The sequence below is a fragment of the Caloenas nicobarica genome, chromosome 1 (assembly GCF_036013445.1).
Source record: "Caloenas nicobarica isolate bCalNic1 chromosome 1, bCalNic1.hap1, whole genome shotgun sequence".
Taxonomy (NCBI): domain Eukaryota; kingdom Metazoa; phylum Chordata; class Aves; order Columbiformes; family Columbidae; genus Caloenas; species Caloenas nicobarica.
The window spans coordinates 187,890,991-187,906,366 of record NC_088245.1 but is presented as its reverse complement, the minus strand read 5'-3'; the positions used below and the strand labels follow the sequence as shown (position 1 = coordinate 187,906,366).

The 15,376-nt window shown below is 37.3% G+C and overlaps 1 protein-coding gene across 1 annotated transcript in view; it reads left to right on the top strand.

Annotated features, from left to right (window-relative positions):
- FREM2 (FRAS1 related extracellular matrix 2) overlaps window positions 1-15,376 on the top strand; it is a 134,082-nt gene that overhangs the window by 89,374 nt on the left and 29,332 nt on the right. The window contains exons 7-14 of the mRNA XM_065631883.1: window positions 4,410-4,559; window positions 6,501-6,710; window positions 6,960-7,157; window positions 9,180-9,344; window positions 9,423-9,605; window positions 12,055-12,185; window positions 13,087-13,245; window positions 14,132-14,435. Of these exons, the coding sequence (XP_065487955.1) occupies window positions 4,410-4,559; window positions 6,501-6,710; window positions 6,960-7,157; window positions 9,180-9,344; window positions 9,423-9,605; window positions 12,055-12,185; window positions 13,087-13,245; window positions 14,132-14,435 (1,500 nt within the window). The remainder of the gene's footprint in view (window positions 1-4,409; window positions 4,560-6,500; window positions 6,711-6,959; window positions 7,158-9,179; window positions 9,345-9,422; window positions 9,606-12,054; window positions 12,186-13,086; window positions 13,246-14,131; window positions 14,436-15,376) is intronic.

Here is a 15,376-nt window from a genome sequence, read left to right as displayed (position 1 = left end):
TTCCAAGCTTTTCTTTTGCTCTTATTAACATGCATATATGAGAGAGATTAAAGAAGTTGACCTTTACTGCTATTAAACAGTAAATGCCCATTCCTTCCCAAATCCAATGGAACTCTTGGTCTTAGCTGGTCTATCTCAACTCACTCCACTTTCAGAAGGATGGAGTCTCTTCTGTTTAATACAGACTCAGCAGCTGAGTCATTTAATGCTGGCTGTGATACTGAAATGCAAGCAAGCTTTGTGTAGGGACGTATACGTTGTCTGGGTATGAGTCAGATCAGGTCCAGAGGAAATCTGGCCATGTTTATTTGTTGTTATGTCCAAGGAAATTAACTGTGTCGACCATCAGGGCTCATTACTTCAGACTCAGCATTGCACCAGCATGTCAAGACTGTATCAAAACAGGATGATAAGCTTACAAAGCACTGGTTTGCACCTTCTGCATTACCACAACAGATTTCTGCTAGCTCTGGCAACACGTGACGTTCGTATCATAGCCTCGTTTGTACTGTGCATGGAAACAAGGAGGGCAAAAACTTTTAAGAATAAATTGTTTAACACCACTAGAAAAGATCAAGCATGAGTTCAATTGTAATTAATGCATCTACTAGTTACAATATCTAAATATGTCAGAGTGGCAGGTCATGTTTTCTTCTATGATTTTTCTCCTCCTGAGAATACATAAATATATATATGTATCTCTCACTGGAAGCATATATCACTGAAAATCCCTTTAGTATTAAGACTTATTGAATTGTCAGCACAGAAGAGTCTTTTTTGTGTTTGTCCTAACTGTCCTTCCTTAGGTATTATTTGCACTGGCAGCCCAAACTGATTGTGGCACATTGCATATCTCCCAACCAACCTGCTCTTTTGCCATGTTCCTCTAAAGCAGATTGTAAGGATATCATTGTGGAAACAACAGCCTCCTTGGAAATAAATATTTTCGTGCTATCTCCTTGATTTCCTGATATACATTCAAAGATAGACCTATTTCTAGCAGCATGAGAAGCGTGTTTGTTTTCCTGTTTGATGACTGACTAGTGCTGTAGCTGATACACCCTCCTGACTGTGTAAGTGCAAAGGCAAGACAAAGATTTCATTTTGTGCCAGGAAACCTGGGACTAAAGCTCCTAACCTTTCTCCTCTGATTATTGTAACTTCATGCCAGGGAAATCTGTGGGTCTGAACAACAACAACAAAAAACTCTAAAAAACCCTTCTTATTATTTCTGTAAGAGGAAGCATTAAATTTGCAGTGGTCTCTCTCCAGAGTGATTACTAGATTAAAGACCTGCTGTAAGTGAGCCTGCAGTCATTGAGCAGAGTGTTTTCCAGCCATGACCTGAGAGAGACAATGTGTTCCCTGTTAGTGGCTTGGCTGTGCTGCTTCCCCTGGGGAGCTGCTAACACAGCTTACAGGTAATGAACTTACAAAACGTTTGTAAGGATTTGTTTCCTAGGATGGGTAACCATGCAGCATGTGTCTTTCATTGAAGATACATGACTCAAAAAGTGTGAAAAACTCACTCCAGAATACAAGGGGAGTCAACTGAGGGTTTAGGCATTTTTATGTTTGGCTGTGACTACAAGAACAAGCAGCGCCTGAGGGTTCTTCTTCAGCAGCAGGAAAATAAGCATTAGGATAAAACTACAAGAAACCAAGAACATTTTCTTTTACATCTTCCATCTAGTTTAGGGCAGGTCATCTAAGTTCCCTGTGTAGTCAGTGAGTAAAAGGGAGTGCTTCCAGATCTCCTCAGATTTTACTCACTGCAGTGCATGAGCCATTCCATCTCTCTTTCTGTGTGCTCCTTGTGCTGGGAAACCTCCTGGAGTTGCCTGTCCTTGTCCTTGAAAACTGAGAGCAAGCAGGCTGTGAATGTGAGTACCTCTCACTTAAGTGCTTAAAGTGAGGTGTGAACAAATCCAGATCTTAATTCCAGAACTACTAGGACATCAGTATAGAGAGATCAGGATTATAAAACCAAGATTAGACTTGGGAAAGTGTGCTAAACTTTAAAAATACTTATTTAAAAAATTACATGTAGTAGATTTGATAATGTTTTAACTACCTTTATCTGACCGTTGGCACATTTGTAACCATTTGGTCTTAGTAGACGTTCTGTATTTTTAACCTCTAGAGGCTGTATGATCCTTTGTCCATCTTAAGAATGTTAGAAGATCATTGTCTGTCTGGAATGGCACACTTCTTTATAGATCTAATATCCAGTTCTGCAGTATCCCTGCAAGTAGAACTCCCAACAAACTTAATAGCAGTTATACAAGAAGGTCCAGACAGTGTATCCTATTCACCTATTAAAAATGTTTCAGATAAGAGCTTTGCAGTCCCCAAAATAAATGCACCTGCTGATAAGCCAGTCCCTGTAGGCAAATAATATGATTGGTGTGTGTCTGTCTGTGCACACAAACATGCACACATTTAAATACAGATAATGTCAAATGAAAGAAATTAAACTGGAACTGAAAGCCTTTTCATCTACCAAACCTAGGCATTTGCCAAGTTTGTCTTTCATTCTGGAAAGGTTGATGACCTTGATAATGCTCAAGCAGGTCTATGAATCTTCTCTAGTCTTCAATAAATACATTCAATTCCATCAGTTTTTCACAGCCCATGATTTTAGTTTTAGCAGATAAGTAGAGCGACAGCTGCATTTGTTTTCAGTGATCTGGAATATTAAGGGGTTTTGTTTGTTTACTTGTCTTTTAATAATTTATTTTGTCAGTTGTGAAATATAGGAAAAACTTTGAAAACAGAAGAGAAAATGCTTTCATCCAAAACTTCTAATTTATGCAATTTATGTATGCAATTCAAAATACTTTGAAACTGCTGCCTTCTCAGATAAAATTTTGGTTTAGTAATAGCTGAGTAACTACTTTATATTACTTCTGGTTAGTTTTAATTAAAATCCTATTTTACATTGTTGAGCTTTCTATAAAAAGAAATAAGTGGTCTACCACAGAAGAGATTGTTGCCATAAATTGTGTAGTCAGTCAGATTGTCTTCAAGTACTTCAGAAAACCATAGATATTTTATCTGGTTATCCTACAAACCTCTACAAAACCTTCATAGCACAATGTCTTCACAACATTTGGCTTTATTGAGCTCATTTGTAGTCCAAAGCAGATTCTTCAGTTCCAAAACATTTGTTCCACATTAATAGAAGCCATTGATTTTGCAACATACATACACTCTTAAGAAAATTTGGCTGAATCAGGGAAATTATGGGCCCTTCCACTTACCATTAAAAAGGATTTATGTCTGCTCCTTTGGGTAAATTGTACCTTTTCTATACAGTAGGCAGAGCTCTGTAGAACCATAAACTTTGCCAGTCATTTCCTTTGATTTTTTTCTTTTTTTATTATGCTTGATGAATAGGAAGTGTTCTTAGTGCCACTGATAGAGCACTGATTAATTGCTATGATTTTTGTTGAGTTGGCCATATGCTATATGGTATTTTGAAACACATTTGCGATTATTCTAACCTCATGATTATAATATTCTCACTAGGCAACAGAAGAAAATTGTGATGAAATAGGATTTGTGTAGGTCTTCAAATTACATCCCAGCCGTTGGGGAAGGGAGGTATGATTGTGGCTGCACAGTGGGGAAACTGAGACACTGGCTGTGTGCACTTACTCTTCTATGTTTGAAAAAGGAATGGAAGGGATAGCGAAGAGGAGATGATAGACATCCAGGATGAAGCTGGGCTATGTTCTTAAGCCTGTTTTTTTTGTGAAATTGCTGTGGTTAGAAAAACTGAAAAAGGGAGGAAAAAATGAGGATTAGAAAAATGTCTGTTGAGTGGGATAACACAACCTCCTTTGCTTTTTTCTCTTATTTCTTATAAACTGTGGAACCTAAATATTAAGATAAAAGACTATTCACATTCCAGTTTACATGAAATAAGATTGATATTGTTTTAAATGCTAGATGCAAGGGAATTAAAATTAAATAATTGCCCCTTCAGTTAGCTGGAAAACATTTCCAAAAGCAACTCTTAGTTATACATCATGCACCAGTCTGTTTTTAGCAACAGGAATCTGTGAGAACATTCAAGTTAAGGTTTTGTTATCTATATTCACCTTTGTCTGTTTCCACCAAAGTAAAAAATGCAAGGAATTTTCTGGCCTGTGAACAGGACTGAGCTCAAATAAGTTTAATGAGATAACACATTTGGTTTATAATTGCTGTCCCCGAATAGACAAACCAATACTTGAAAGGAAGCCAAAAAAACCTAGAAAAATTCTAAACCTTAAAAAAAAGCTTTATTTCTCTTACTGAAAGTAGCGAAGTGCTCTCCATTGTCTAATGTGGATTTTATTCTCTCTTGTTACCTTTAATGTAAGGTAAAGAAACATTTACAAATATTATTCTTCTTTCATCAGAGCCAGCATTCTACTTTGGAAATGATGAATACTACGTTGATGAGAGTGCTGGCTATGTTGAGGTACATGTCTGGAGGACAGGAACCGATCTGTCTAAAGCGGCATCTGTCACAGTGAGGTCTCGCAAGTCTGAACCAATAACTGCAGAGGGTAAGTTATTGTTTTGCTCTAGTTTCATAACACATCTCAACAACAAATGCTAGTACATTTGGTCCTGATACAGATTCCGCTACATCAGATGAAATTTATATGTCTTTTGCTCTTAGCAGATCTTTCTTCGTAGAACAAATTAAGTAGGCACAGAATTTCTCTCAAAGAAACCAGAGTAGGAGCAACTGTGAAATCCAGCACTAAGAGACATGTCTTCAGATACTCATATAGAACACTTTCGCACAAAGGCAGCTGATTACTGCCTCAACAGCACACTGGGCACAGAGTTAAAATCACTGGCAGCGTGCAGAGTTTGCTCCTCTCAATTTTACTGTAGACAATGAGAAATTATTATCTAGTATCTTGTTCAGCAAGAGGATTGTGACAGCTCTGTGGTTCAGTGATGTTTTGACAGAACCTTTCTGTGCAGAATCAAGTGTTAATGTACTTGATTTTTTTTTTCTCACAAACCACAATGTTTAAAACTAAGACATTCATATACAGACAGCACAAAAATTATCTCTCTTAGATGCTTATCCAGAGTGTAACTGGACACTAGAGTTTATCTTCTGAAATAATTTTCAGTGAGGCAATGTTCTTTAAAACTTTATTGTTATTTCAGGAAAACCATATATATATGTATCATACATAACACATATGATAAACATCATATTTCTCATTAAAAATAAAACTATGAAGTCTGAAAAAAATATATGATTACTGTGTTTCTGAACTTGCTTTGTATGATCCTGATGTCTTTATCTCATCCTGAATATTGAAGTTTTTCTGGGGGGAAAAGAAATATTTCCTTACAATAAGAATCTTAATTCATTGTGCCAGCACCTCTAGGATTCAGGACTGGGAATGAATGACACAGCTCTTGGGCTCTCCAGTCTGTTGGTCACAGCCTGAAAGCTCTGACATGGCTTGGCTGCCTGTGAAGCCATGAACCCGGTTCTTGGTGTTACAGAGCACAGCAGTGGATCTGCTGCACTGAGCTGCCAGTCCTGACATCCTGCCTGAGATGCTGAGCTCTGGAGCAGAGCAGCAGGGACTCCAGCGAATGCCCATCTGATAATGGCCTTTAATCTTGACAAATTTTGTCAAAATCACAGAATTCCAAGCCGCATTTCAATTTCAATGAAACAATTTCCCCCAAAGCTTTGGTTCAACAGCTCTGCTGCTCATCATCTCAAAAACAAACATTTGAACTCAGTCCTTCACTAAAGTCATAGGTTCCTTTAATGTTTTGGATCCAGGATACAGTGTAATATTTCACTCAGTATCTTTTTTTGTTCCTTCTCATTGGTTTGTTATGGCTTGGCTTGTTTTGCTTAACACAAAATAAAACATAAAAGGAAGCCAGACCCAGAGCAGTCTGTCTTTAACAGTAAGATGCCAGACGCCACCCGGCATGGTCTGTACCAAATTAGATTCTTTTAGTTTCCATTCATTGTGTTACACAACTACTCTGAACTGCAGTTCTTCCTTACAGCCAGCTCACTGGCCTTTTCTCCTTCCCTTTTTACATTATGGTCTCAAAACTTCCAACTTTGTTACAGAATAATATGAACTTTCTTACCAAAAGACTTTGCTTCATCTCCAGACTCTCTCAAAGCTTTGTGCTTAGTTTAATTTCTCACTTAAAACAAGCTTTATTAGCTTTAGTGGAATAACTGTTGGTTTACAACAGAACAAAATCAGCCCTGTTTTGTGGCTTGTATCACTAAGAAAAACTGACTTAATATCAACATTTTCTATTGTATAGTTCGACTTAGATGGTCAAAAGATATTTTTGTTTTACATGACTGCCAAATTTAGCAAATTTAAAAATTATGTTTAAAAATAATTACCTAAAATTAACTGCCTAATGGTAGATATTTTCGATTGCATGTATTGCTGTTTATTCATTGATATTTTTTATCTCCTTTTCATTGATAGCTGGAATAGATTATGTAGGCATCAGTCGTCATTTGGATTTTTCCCCTGGAGTCAATATGCAGACGTTTCGCGTGGTAATTCTAGATGACCTTGGACAGCCGGTGTTGGAAGGAACAGAGAAGTTCGAGCTTGTGCTAAGGATGCCAATGAATGCTGCCCTTGGAGAACCCAGCAAGGCCACCATCTTCATTAATGACTCAATCTCTGACTGTGAGTAATAATTTTTTGTGGTTTTTCAGATTTATGCAGGAGATGGATGACTGCAATACACAGACAGCACTTCTCCTTTTGAATCACACATGTTTTAGCTGTAGGCAATATGTTAAGTCATTTGCTGCCTAGATGCTTATGGTATATATCTGGTACAGTGGAACATAACCAAATTAGAAATAGTGGAGGGAAGGTATGGTAAGTTTTGCAATTATACTTTACACATGCTTTTTATGTTTTTCTGCCCAGTGCCTAAGATGCAGTTTAAAGAATCTGTACATGTAGGCAATGAAAATGATGGACAGATTTCTGCCATGATATACAGGAGTGGAGATATCCGATACAAATCCACTGTGAGATGCTACACAAGGCAAGGTTCAGCTCAGGTAATGATGGACTTTGAAGAGCGTCCTAATACTGACAGTTCCATCATCACATTCCTTCCTGGTAAGTTCTTGATCTTATTTTAGAAGTCTACTAGGTTTTGGGTTGTTTTGTTTTGCCTGGCTTTGCTTTGGTTGTTTTGTTTTGTTTTAATTGTGTCTTCTCTTAGAGTCATGCCAAAAAGTCTGCTCTGGAAAAACTTTTTTTCCATACACAGTGGGTAGAGTGCACACAGGTGATGTCAATTTTTGCTCCACTTCCGATCTAGAGGAATAATCAATAGCAACTAATGGGACATATCTTCACATAGGTCCAGCCTGAGTGCCAGAGTCTTTTTGATCTGTGGTAGCAGAAGCGGGTTCAGAGTAACACAATAACAGAAGCACAGACCTGCTGTCAGAAAGGAAACTTCAGAAGCTCTGCTATTTGTTAGGCAGATTTCTGATAAATATGTTTGACTTGCACTGGAATGAATAATAGACCTTTCAGCAGTGTATAACTCTGATTTCTGTTTGAATTTCTTTCCCAGGGAGGCTTTCCTAAGGTAGTTCACTAGTATCATGTACTTAATATCTCACCTCAGAGATGAAACACAAATAAATCAGTGTTACTACCTTAAAATAATATTGTCTGATTCCCTCTGTTTGTGCAAAAGACAGTTTAATCTTTTAGTCTTTTAATTTTACATGCACATTATATTCTTGACAGGCCTTAAACAAGTTCTGTCATGAGTATGAAATCCTTGGTATGCCCTTATCACAGCAATGACAGGCTTCATCTTTCTATAGACATGTATCACAGTTCTCTTGTAAAGTGAGTTGTTCAGTCTATCTTTATTTAGAGCTAGCTTCACCTTTTACTGTTGTCATGGACTCCATGCCTTTGTCAGTGCTTCTGTGCAACTAGGAAAGAGAGTCCAACTTGTTAGGATTAGTGGATCTGGGTCCCTTAGGAACTGATTTTCCTCTTTATTTGAGTTTCACTCTATCATTTCTCCCTGAAGAGAAGCAGCAAAGAGTTCTACTTGGATCATATCTTGGTTTTATAAGCTTCTTAGGCCTGTTTAACATGCAGCACTTTCAGTACAGTTTTCACATTTCCCGTGTAACAATGAGTAGGATGAATATTTTGATTGTTTTTTCTCCTCCTAATGGATAATTTATTTTCTATAGGGGGAAAAAAGCACCTCAGAAAATGAATGCTGTCGGAGTCCTGATCCGGTTCTTCATCTTGAAGAGCCTAGTTTGGTTTTGCATACATAATAATGAAAAAATACTGTAAATTGACCTCATCTCTCTCATGTCCTAAGCTCTTTCTTTTGTAAGGCATGTAGGAGTAATTCTTGTGATGACAATCCCACTGTGTCTGACACTGGGAGCCTGACACTCTGCACACCACTCATAACTCTTGCTGTTCTTGTAGAAGGCCAAAGACAAGGCTTTTTTCCCAAAGTCTCAGAACATCCAATAAGTCTAGGCACAGTGATTTGTGAGTGCTCTAACTGAGCATTTTGCAACTTTAGAGATTTTTAAGGTGATATTCATTGTAATTGGAACTAATGGAAGTATAAAGGCATTAAAATCAAATGGAATAATAGAAGTGAAGGTCCACACAGTCCAAGAGTATCTTAAAAAGGCCTGAAATGCTTGAAATAAAAAACTCCAGATCAAAATTAGTATTAGTGAAAGGTTCTATTACTCTGCTTCCTCATGCAAGTATTTATTTTCAAAATACGTGCTGCAGGGGACATCACTGAAAAGGTGTTTTTTATTCTAAGGTGTTTTTTCTTCTAAGATAAAAGGAAAGGAACAATATATACAAATTGGCTACACCAAATAGAAACTTGTCTTAGAGAAGTCCCAAAATGGGAGATTTCACTAAATTAGTGAGCTTCCATACAAAGGTAGTAAAGGTAGCAATACATTCTGCTTTCACTATTGTCATTATTCATTAACTTATATGGTGTCAAGGTGAATGACTTGGCCAGCAGAAGCAGCCTGTCATTCCTTGAGCTTAGAGAGAAGTGCTATAATAAAGCAAAGAACACCTATGTTCTGCATGATATTACCTTCCGAATGATTGCAGGTGAAACTGAGAAGCCTTGCACACTGGTGCTTATGGATGACACTTTCCATGAAGAAGAGGAAGAACTACGTCTGGTTCTTGGCACTCCAAGGAGTGATTCTTCCTTTGGTGCCACTATTGGTGAACAAAATGAGACCCTGATAAAGATTCGGGATGATGCAGACAGTAAGAAATTATTTTGTTGTTATTGGCTTTTGGAAGCCCATTTGTGTGCTCTAAAAACATTTTTTCTTCTAATTACAGAGGCTATTATTAAGTTTGGTGAGACCAAATTTAGTGTGAGTGAACCAGAGGACACAAGGCAAATAGCAGTTGTAAAAATCCCAGTGCTTCGTCTGGGAGACACTTCCAAGGTTTCTGTCGTGAGAGTTCATACAAAGGATGGATCTGCTACTTCTGGAGAAGACTATCACCCTATATCAGAAGGTAGGATCATTCAGATGATTATCACATCCAGCTACTTGTATTTATTGATGACTGTAACATAATGTTTGAAACATGAAATAATTTTATGAATAGAATACTTCGCAACCACATCCATTAATATGTTTTACTATTCAAATTCAATATGGACCTAGGTGAACCTGCCTTAGCAGGTAAGTTGGACTAGATGATCTCCAGACGTCCCTTCCAATCCCAACCATTCTGTGATTCTGTAGTGGACATGATCCCTCATGGTATGCAACAACCAAATTGCTCTTGGATTAGTAGATATCAGTGAAAATATTTACAAAAGAATTGCGACTCCTTTGAAAACATCTGTAGCTCAAGTAACTGCGGAAGAAATGTGTGACTGCTGCCTTAGTAACATTTGCAAAGTGTAATACCGTTACTCTTCAGAAGCATCTACTCATAGCATATGATTTTGTAGTTGTTTCCTAAGGAATTCATTAAGCTAATGGATTTTGGTCTATGTAATAATTAATGTCTATTTCTGTTTACTCCTCTACTTTCATAATAATTAAGCTTGCTTTCTATATCTTTGCAATTGAATATCTGCTGCTTCTCACTAGTAATAAATGAGGAAAGAGGTTGCACAAGAGAATGAGAAATTTCTTCGATGATAAACTTCTTCCCATTAATAGCCCACCCACATGGCTTAGTGAGTGACTAACAAGAGTTTGTAGCACTGTGATTTTTTTTTTCTTCTGAAGTTTATGATAATACATGATACTAATCTGTGTTTTAAGATTAAACGTTCATTGCTGGAGTGTTTTCACAGTTGTGGATAAACTACATTGGTGCTCAGTCCAGCTGAAAGATAAGATTTATTTTTGAACATACAGCAACAACATTGGGCTATCTCCAAATTCCATAGAAGAAGAGGCATTTCCCAGGAGAGACAGTTGAAGAGAAAAGTTGCTAGTAATAAGAAAATTGCCAGTCAACAGCTTGCTAAGTCCTGCATTTTACAGTTTTGTTCTTTCCTCCTGAAAACCACAGGAAATTCTAGTGTCAGCTAATTCTTATCGGATACACATTACCTATATGCATTGCCTTGCTTATGGTCTCCCTGCTGTGCACCAACAGCACATGGGAGCAGAGTTTTCAAGGGAAAAATGCTACTGCAGAACAAGCAGCTCTGGGCCCAGAAGCCTTTGAGAAATGTCTGTGATCTGCAGGATTTCCCCACAGGTTTCAGAACATGGGTGGGTTTAGGGAGCCTGCCTATTCAGCCATGGGCACAAACCCCACATCCTTAACTGTGTCATCTGAAGGAAGTGTAGCAAACTGAAATCCAGTAAAATTCTTAGCTCTCACACAGCATGTTTATTACCACAATGAGTATTTTCATGGCTTAATAATGGTTAAGGCTGGAAGGATCATTAGATCACTTAATCAGACTCACTGTGGGTTGCAAGATTCTCTCAGTTACCTGCAGTTACTTCTCTATTGAGCCAAATAACTTTTGGTTTGAGAAAGTATGTGCTTCAGAAAGGGTATCCAGTCTTGGTTTGAAGGCACTGGAGAGGTCAAATGTTTCTGAGTGATTTGCCTCACTGATCAGTCCTTGTCACTTCTTACAATTTGTACCTTATTTCCCATAAGTACTTCAGCTTTCATCCACTGCTGCTTGTTGTGCCTGTCCCTTTGGAGTGCAGAGCTCTTAAGCGCTTGATATTTTTTGTCAGTGACGGTGTTTCAATATACTAATCAGAACATCATTTTCTGCAAGTCTTTCTGGTTTTTTTTTTTCCTTCTGGTTCCTCAGTTCCTGTTCCTTGTTTGTGCTATCTTAGGTTAATTTGACATCCTTTGAAAAGAAAGATAGTAGAAATGCACCTACTGCACTCTCACCCATTCCATACACAAATGTTAAATAGTTTCTATACTTTTGCTTCCTTTAGTAGTTAACACCTCCAAGAATCACAGTACTCTTCTAACTCTGTCAGCTGAGACTGAACGTATGACAATGACGTCAGAAGCTTTTTCAGAGAAAATGTTTTTCAAAATACAAGACCATTTTGCATAACACTGGTTTGGTGCCTTATTTTTGGAAGATGCCATTGTATTAAAATGCATTTTGTTTGAGTAATCAATGACAATACTTTTTATTTAGAATTATTCAGTCTTTTAGCAATTCACAATATAATAATAATAATAACGTAATAATCAGTCCTAGATAATTTTCAAAATATTAATTGTATTAGACTAAATCCTGGTCTTTGCAAATCTGTTTTGATAGTGATAATGCCTCATTTTCAGTGATTTCTGCATGCGTCCACTCCTATTCATGATTATTTTTAGCATCAAATAGGTTAAACTAAATATATGAACATCTGTAATTGGAAAGATATTAACTGCATGTCTGGGCCTAGAACTACAGCTTATTATGAACAAACTTATTTTTACATGTCTCATTATTTTTTTTTAGAAATTGAGTTTAAGGAAGGTGAAACACAGCACTTTGTGGAGATTGAAGTTCTCTTTGATGGAGTAAGGGAGATGAGAGAGGCCTTCACTGTTCACCTGAAGCCTGATGAGAACATGGTTGCAGAAATACAGGTAACAAACACATGCAAAGTCCTCGACAATGAAGACTGGTAAACAGGCCTTCTTGCTTTCTGGTTCGTAGCTTTACTCTTCTTTTAAGCTTTATACACACCATTTTGGACAAAGAGGATCATCCCATCTGACACAGTAGCACCTACCCAAAACAGTTTGTTGCCAAGGCAATAAGGTTCGTAGGGTCATAGAGTCCATCAGAGGTTATGTAGAACTGAAATCTTCAAAATATCGTTCCAGACACAGTCTCTTTATAAAATCGGCCCTCAAAACTGATGTCCTCTTAGAAACACTGGCTGGCAATACAATATAACCTTTATGCTGTAGAAAGAGTGATCAGGTGAAATATAACTTCTGCTGTAAAAAACATGTTAATATTATTCTTGTAGTAATTGCAGTAGCTACACATTTATTTTACTTAGCATTATATCATCTATAAGTTTAATATAAACACTATATTCCTCTGATTCTGCATAAAATGTTCTTCAAACTCTTTGGCCCCTTCATTGGTATCACACCATATATAGTCTGACTCCAGATAGCCAGACAGCAGACACACAGCCTTTGCAGATGACAAACACCCTATTTTCCTTGGGTGTTAAAGTGTACAGTGCACATTAGAGTTCTGCCAGAATACTGAAGTGATTCAAGAACACTGGAATACAAGAGGTTAAAGGGTCTGGTATCTTCAGTGTTCTGAAAAGAAAAAATTCATTTTAGCTCTTGCTTTTCTGTTCTGCAATATATATTCCAGTGTCTCAACCCTTCCTCAATAGTTCATCCTGCTGAGGTTTCAGAACTTATTTGGGGACAATGTTTCAAAGGCTAGACATAGGTTCAGCTTGAATTTCCTTGTTTATTTAAATGTTCACAGAGAACTTTTCTACCTTTTCATTGTCAGACAGCCAAGGCCATTGTTTACATTGAGGAAATGAACAGCATGGCAGATGTCACCTTTCCCTCTGTTCCTCAAGTTGCATCCCTTTTGATATATGATGATACTTCTAAAGCCAAAGATAGAACCAGTCCCATAGCTGGCTATCCTGTCATCTGTATTACCGTGAGTATATCCATGGAAAAATGGAACAAAATCAGTTTAAGAATGGTGTCCAAAGGAGCAATTGGATTTTAAACACTCAATATCAGTCCATGTTGTTTTGACTCACACATGCATTCAAGCTAGAACTATCCTAAGAGCCAGTCTAATTTTTCTGGATAGCAGATCAATTTTCAGGAGGACAAAAAGGATGGAAAGATATTTTGTTTGTTCATCACTAAGAACAGTGTAGTACTTGCACAATATCTATGACTGCATGACCTTACTATTTCTTGCATTGTCTTGCCTTAATTTGCAGAGTTGAAATCATTAGAGACACCAGATGAGACATTGTTTTCAATGAGTGTCACAGACTGAAAAATTAGTCCTGTTTGTTGAAGTACTGCAGGCTTCTTTCATTGTAATTTTGCAACTGAAAGGTTTGCTTGAATATTCATATGCATTGAGAAAGGTTTTGGTCCACCTGCATCTTCAGTTTATTTCTCACACTGTTCATTATGCACAGGAATGGATCATGTCTTGAATGGTTCTCCTAAATACAAAAACCAAGGAAATCTTGAAATTGAAACTATACTTGCAGAATTAGATCAAAGGGTGAAATTCAACTTAAAGTAGCATGTGGAAGTGTAGTTTGTACCTTCATAACTATGTTAGGTTTTCACTTGTAAACCATAACTTAAAATAATATTTATTTCAATAAACATAATTAGACTTACCTTTTAGATCTACCATAGCAATGCTAAAAGCATCGCTGTCGAAATAAGGTAATTTCTTAAGAGATTTACTGGTGGTGTCAGCTCCATGTTGTTGAGTTTTGTGACTCTTGATAAATTAAAATCCCTTTCCCATGAACCAAATACATTTTTAACACATTTGCCTTGTTCTGCAGGCTTGCAATCCTAAATATGAAGACTTTGAAAAGACTGGTTCAATATGTGCCAGTGAGAACATCAATAATACTCTGACACAATACCGGTGGCTTGTGAGTGCACCCACTGGTCCTGACGGCGTGACTAGCCCCATGAAGGAGATTGACTTTGATACCTTCTTCACTTCCTCCAAGATGATTACGCTTGACTCCATTTACTTTCAAGCTGGTTCTCGAGTCCAGTGTGCAGCTCGTGCTGTTAATTCAGACGGAAATGAGGGTCTTGAGCTTATGAGCCCTATTGTAACTATAAGCACATCAGAAGGTAAGACATCATTACCTATTGCAAAACTCCCAGACCTGTGTTGGCTCTGAAATTCCATCCTAACAAAATCTCATGACATTATCAGGTGTTTTAACATTACAGTCTCAGCTTTTCTTCTGTTGTTCATAGAGGTGGTGCAAAAACTCTCTTCTTAACACAGAAGAGAACTGTATAAAGAATATTGTTGTTCATCTTTGCTAGTTCTCCAGATCTCTAGATAGTTATCCACATAGCAAACTCATGTTTTCAGGAGAACAGTATATGATGTGCATTGGAATTAATGAAAGATTGTTTCTGTTATCTTTTGAATTCAGCTGTAGTAATGTTGCAGTACAGTCTCATCTCCTGCTAGGCATAGGACTGCTATTATGAAAACCTAACCAGAAGAAAAGCTTCATTTGGTATTCAGGCCTCACTGGACACCTGAGAATTGGTTTCTTCCTTGATTGAGGACTAAAGCAACTTGTGTCCAATAACAGGGCACAGACAAAATTTTTTTCATAGTTGAGATTTTCATAATATTCATCCTTCTTCTTTCTCTGATACTCTCTTTGATTCTCTGATACCTAATCAATACTGAACTGATGCTGCATTCTCTCAGCCAGCAGAGTTACTGTAGTCTACCTCCTTTTCCCAGCCAACTATTTTCATGAAACTCATGCTGAATAGCATTATGAAGCAGAGCTGAAGAACTGACATTCTCACAAGTACAGTCTGATAGCATATGCTGTTTTGTTGTAGAAATCACAGATGCTTTTGTTTGTTGTATAATACAAAGAATGGGTAATTATCAGCAATCAAGGTAGATTACAAAATGTATTTCATTATCCTTCGGCAGCCATTTTACATTCTTTGTATCATCTGTGCTGCTTTTGTAGCTACATTAACTCTTCTGGGTTTTGTGAGATCTTACAGTAGATAATCAATTACATGAATGTTCA